The sequence below is a fragment of the Pterocles gutturalis genome, unplaced genomic scaffold (assembly GCF_000699245.1).
Source record: "Pterocles gutturalis isolate BGI_N339 unplaced genomic scaffold, ASM69924v1 scaffold31722, whole genome shotgun sequence".
In the NCBI taxonomy this organism is placed as follows: Eukaryota; Metazoa; Chordata; class Aves; order Pterocliformes; family Pteroclidae; genus Pterocles; species Pterocles gutturalis.
In genome coordinates, this window is record NW_010108832.1 from 8,373 (window position 1) to 12,557 (window position 4,185).

Consider the following 4,185-nt stretch of genomic DNA (forward strand, 5'->3'; position numbering starts at 1 on the left):
AATACTCCACACGAAAACCAGAAACATCCATACATAAATTCCCTTGAATATATTAGAAGTCAGAAACTTAGAAATTAACTGGACCCTTAGTAGTGTGAGCTACCATAATGGAAGAAAAGCACCTTTTTGTTGTTGCTGTTGATTTTATTTATAATGCACGTTCACTGTTTTATTAGTGGGCAACCACTTTGGTTCCCAAGCTGTTATTACCTTGAGAAACAGTACTGTCATTTTAGTCGCATGCTAATTATTGTTATTTAAATTTTCTTCTTTGTCAAAAGCAAAAGTCAGTTATTAAGCTGACAATATCTGCTTTTTGTATCTCTCTAAAACAAAACAACAATCTAAGAAAGGAAGAACAGCCGTGAATTTCTCATTCTGAAAAACAAGTTGTTCAGTAATCTTTTGATGGCATTCTTCATCTCCGTGTTCCTCAGTGTGTAGATTATGGGATTAAGCATTGGAGTGATGACTGTATAAAGAGATGACACGGCTTTGTCCACCACAAGCTTTTGGAACGGACGTGCATAGATGAAGATGCAGGGTACAAGATGGATGCTCACCACTGCAACCTGAGCTCCACAAGTGGAAAAGGCTTTGTGCTTCCCCTCTGTGATATGTGTCCTGATTTTGACCAAGATGACAGCATACGACACAACCAGGGTAATGTATATGAGGATTGTAAGTAGTCCGCTGTTGGACACCATGAGTAGCTCAACCACATAGATGTCTGTACAGGCCAGTTTGATTACCTGTGGGACATCACAGTAGAAATTGTCTAAAAAATTTGGTCCACAGAATGGCAACTGAATAACCAGTGCTACCTGCACAATAGAATGAACAAAACCCCCTACCCATGCTCCCGCTACCAGCCCGAGCAGAACATTGTGATTCATAATCTCCAGGTATTGCAAAGGTTTATGGAGAGCCACATACCGATCCAGAGCCATCACTATGAGAAGGATGGTCACAGCACCTCCTGTGAAATGGAAGAAAAATATCTGTGTAATACATCCCCAAAAACTAATGGTCTTGGCCTTAGACAGGAGGTCCCATAGCATCTTGGGCAGAGTCACTGAGGATTCACTGAGGTCTATGAAGGCTAAATTTCCCAACAAAAAGTACATAGGCCTGTGGAGCTGTTGATCTGTGATTACTGTGGTGATGATAGTGACATTTCCAAACCAAGTCACTGAGTAGATTATGAGGAAAGTTGTAAAGAGAATATACTGCAGAATGGCACTTTCAGTAAAACCAACAAGGAAAAAATTCTTCACAGTGGTCGTTGAATTCTCCTGTTCCATTGGTACCCTGTAGCATGCAATCAACAGAGATAGCACCAGGTGAACTAGTTATTACTCACCGATATTTTTATTCAGAAGAGACTACTTGATCTACTGTTATTCATCAAATACGATAGATTGGATTTCTTCAACTCCTGTTCTTGCAGAACAGTTTGAGCCTGTAGAAATCCTCTTTGCACAAAGCCTTCCAGTATGTACTTGAAAATAGTGAACCATAAGATTAATCTTATCTGACTCTAAACAGGAGGATTCAGTTCAGAATTTCTATACCTAGATTTACATATCTGCACTCTAGGTGTCTTCATGTAAGCTATGGCTTCTAATCTTTCATTACAGTCAAAACAGGTGAGCATAACTGGACTAAATGTAGGTGCCCAGCACCATTTTATATGTCTGTGCATAATCCATCTGTAATCACAGAGCTAAGAGATGTGAAACAGCATCTATGGAAAACCCTTGCATCATCCTCTTCTGGAGCAACAGCTGGAGACATTTGGCATGTGTGACCACAAAATCTCATATGACATTTACACATCTGTGTTTAGTCAGCTGAATCCCATTCTGGGGATTTGTCAATAAAGTCAAGCAAAGACTAGATAATGGTCTCCCTGAAATAAACCACCCTTTCTCAATTGTCCATGTTCCAGCAAATATTCAGTCTATGGAATGGATTCAACTGGAATTTCCACAGAGATGTCTAGTATCTCTGTTCCTTCCTTCCTTCCTTCCCTCTTCCTCATTTATTCATTCGTTCTAATGATTCTCAATGCAAGTGCAGACCTACTCGATTTATTCCTCATCTTGTAACATAGCTACCTTTGTAATCACACCAAGAACTATTTTGATCCTTGCATTTGTGCCAGTAGGAAGGATGAAATGCCATAAGCAGCAGATTCTGGCATTTCTTCTTTGAAACTGGCCTGGTTCCTTGACCATGGTATGAATGATGAAGAGCTAAGGTGGGAAATCTTCTCTTGGGAAAACTAGTTTTGAAATTAGCAAAGACGAAGTGAGGTATTGATTCTTCAGATACAAAAGAGCCATTTGTATTCTAGAGACGTTTGTTATTCCTTGCAGAACTTTTGGGAAGCTCAAATTTCCTCCTGATTGCGTTGATTGTGTTGCAGATAACCCTTCACTTTTATGTAATACATTAGACACTAAAATCAACAATAGTTTATCTTCAAGGACTTTATAAATATTATAGAAGCTGCAGGGTGTCTGTCCTCAGTGTCACTTGTTCTTGCTGGAAAAATCAGAACTGTTTCTTCAGTCCCCATGCTTAATACAAATAACCTGGCACTTGGGTTTTTACTCCTGTCTTTCAATTTACCTGTCAGTATTTTGATATTTGCAATGTACAAGACTCACTTTAACTAGCTGCCTAAGCTGCTTTCACACTGAAAAAAAAGAAGCTATTATTTTCACAGAACAATGTTTTAGATATCTTTTGGGTGTTTACTCCAGAGAAATATGAAATCAAGCTCAATAAGTATCGCTTTCTCCTCAGACCAAATAATCCCACCTGAGGATTGTCAAAGATTGCAGAAGTGCAGCAGGTAGCTGTCTCGCTTAGAAAAACTGTCCGAATTTAATGTGTGATTGGCTGGTTTAAGGCAACAGAGAGGGGGTGCATGTCACGTAACTTTCACCCTTAGCCACTTTAAACAGGAGTGCAGAGGGTGAGCGACTGAGCAAGTACGCAGGCAAGCAGGAAAGGTTGTTCACTGATTATTTTTTTTCAGGCAATGAGATCTGCTAGGTAACACATTTGAATGCAGAGAGGTAGGATTCATCTCACTTAAACATAGCTGCCTAAAATTCAGCTGACGATGTCTACCCACATTGTCCAGACTCCATCTGTACTCAATGGGAGAAGATAGCTATCTGCAAGGAGAATTTACCCTGTGACACTTGTCCAGGACCGGTCAGATGAATCACTACAGATGCTGAGATAATTTCAAAAGGGGAGTAACATCCATTTGTCAGAGAAGGAACAAGGCGGCTGGAGCTCAGAATTCTCTAGCCCTGGTCTAGGAGATGAGGTATTCTTTATCTAGTGCATAGGACAGCAAATATTGGATTTACCTCACTGTCTTTAGGTGTTCTAGCTTTTGTCATCTTAGGCAATATCCACAATTTTCCAACTGAATTACCTGTGTGATTTTCCTCCAATGCCTCTTCCCTGGGATTACTCACACTTCGTGATCTGAGTCCCGTCTCAGGTGGGATGCTCTGAAGCCTGGTGCAGTTCTGAGGAAAGTTCATTCCATTCTCAGTTTTGTATTGGCAGTAAGGTTGACACCACACAAGCTTTGACTTTTTTTCCCCTGAAACAATCTCACAAAGCTATCCCAGGTTTTGCTGCAATCTCAAACACTCCAAGATGCCCTTGCAATACGTCTTGGAGAATGGCACATCTGTACGAAACATCAAGTCTGAAACATATTCCTGGGTTGTGGTTCATGCACTTCTAACAAAAAAACCGAACAAAAAAAAAAAAAATCCCAAACCAAAAAAACCCACACCAACCAAACTTGAGCATATAATAATAATTATTGTGCTTCAAGATGCTATATAGGGCTCAGAGGAAGATCTAGCTTAACTGCACATAATATGAAGACAGAGCAGTGAGCATGAGCTGCACTGCCACACTTGTTTAGAGGGAAAAAAATAACTCCTTAGGACAGATCTTTATGTTAGAGGTAGATAACATCATGCTGGATCTTACAGCCCAAGTGAGGTGATGTTGATGCAGCTCTGTGTCCCCATATCCAACCAGCAGCAAGGATGAAAATGGGTTCCCAGTAGGCAGACACACAGACAGAGCACACATACACACCATATGTATTTACATATATACACGGTCAGCACACAGAGC

At 40.3% G+C, this 4,185-nt stretch overlaps 1 protein-coding gene across 1 annotated transcript; it reads right to left on the minus strand.

Annotated features, from left to right (window-relative positions):
* Positions 1–344: 344 nt before the first annotated feature.
* LOC104459173 (olfactory receptor 4D1-like) lies at positions 345–1,304 on the minus strand. The gene has a single exon (XM_010072773.1). The coding sequence runs from the start codon at positions 1,302–1,304 to the stop codon at positions 345–347; it is 960 nt and encodes a 319-aa protein (XP_010071075.1).
* Between the last annotated feature and the right edge of the window lie 2,881 nt (positions 1,305–4,185).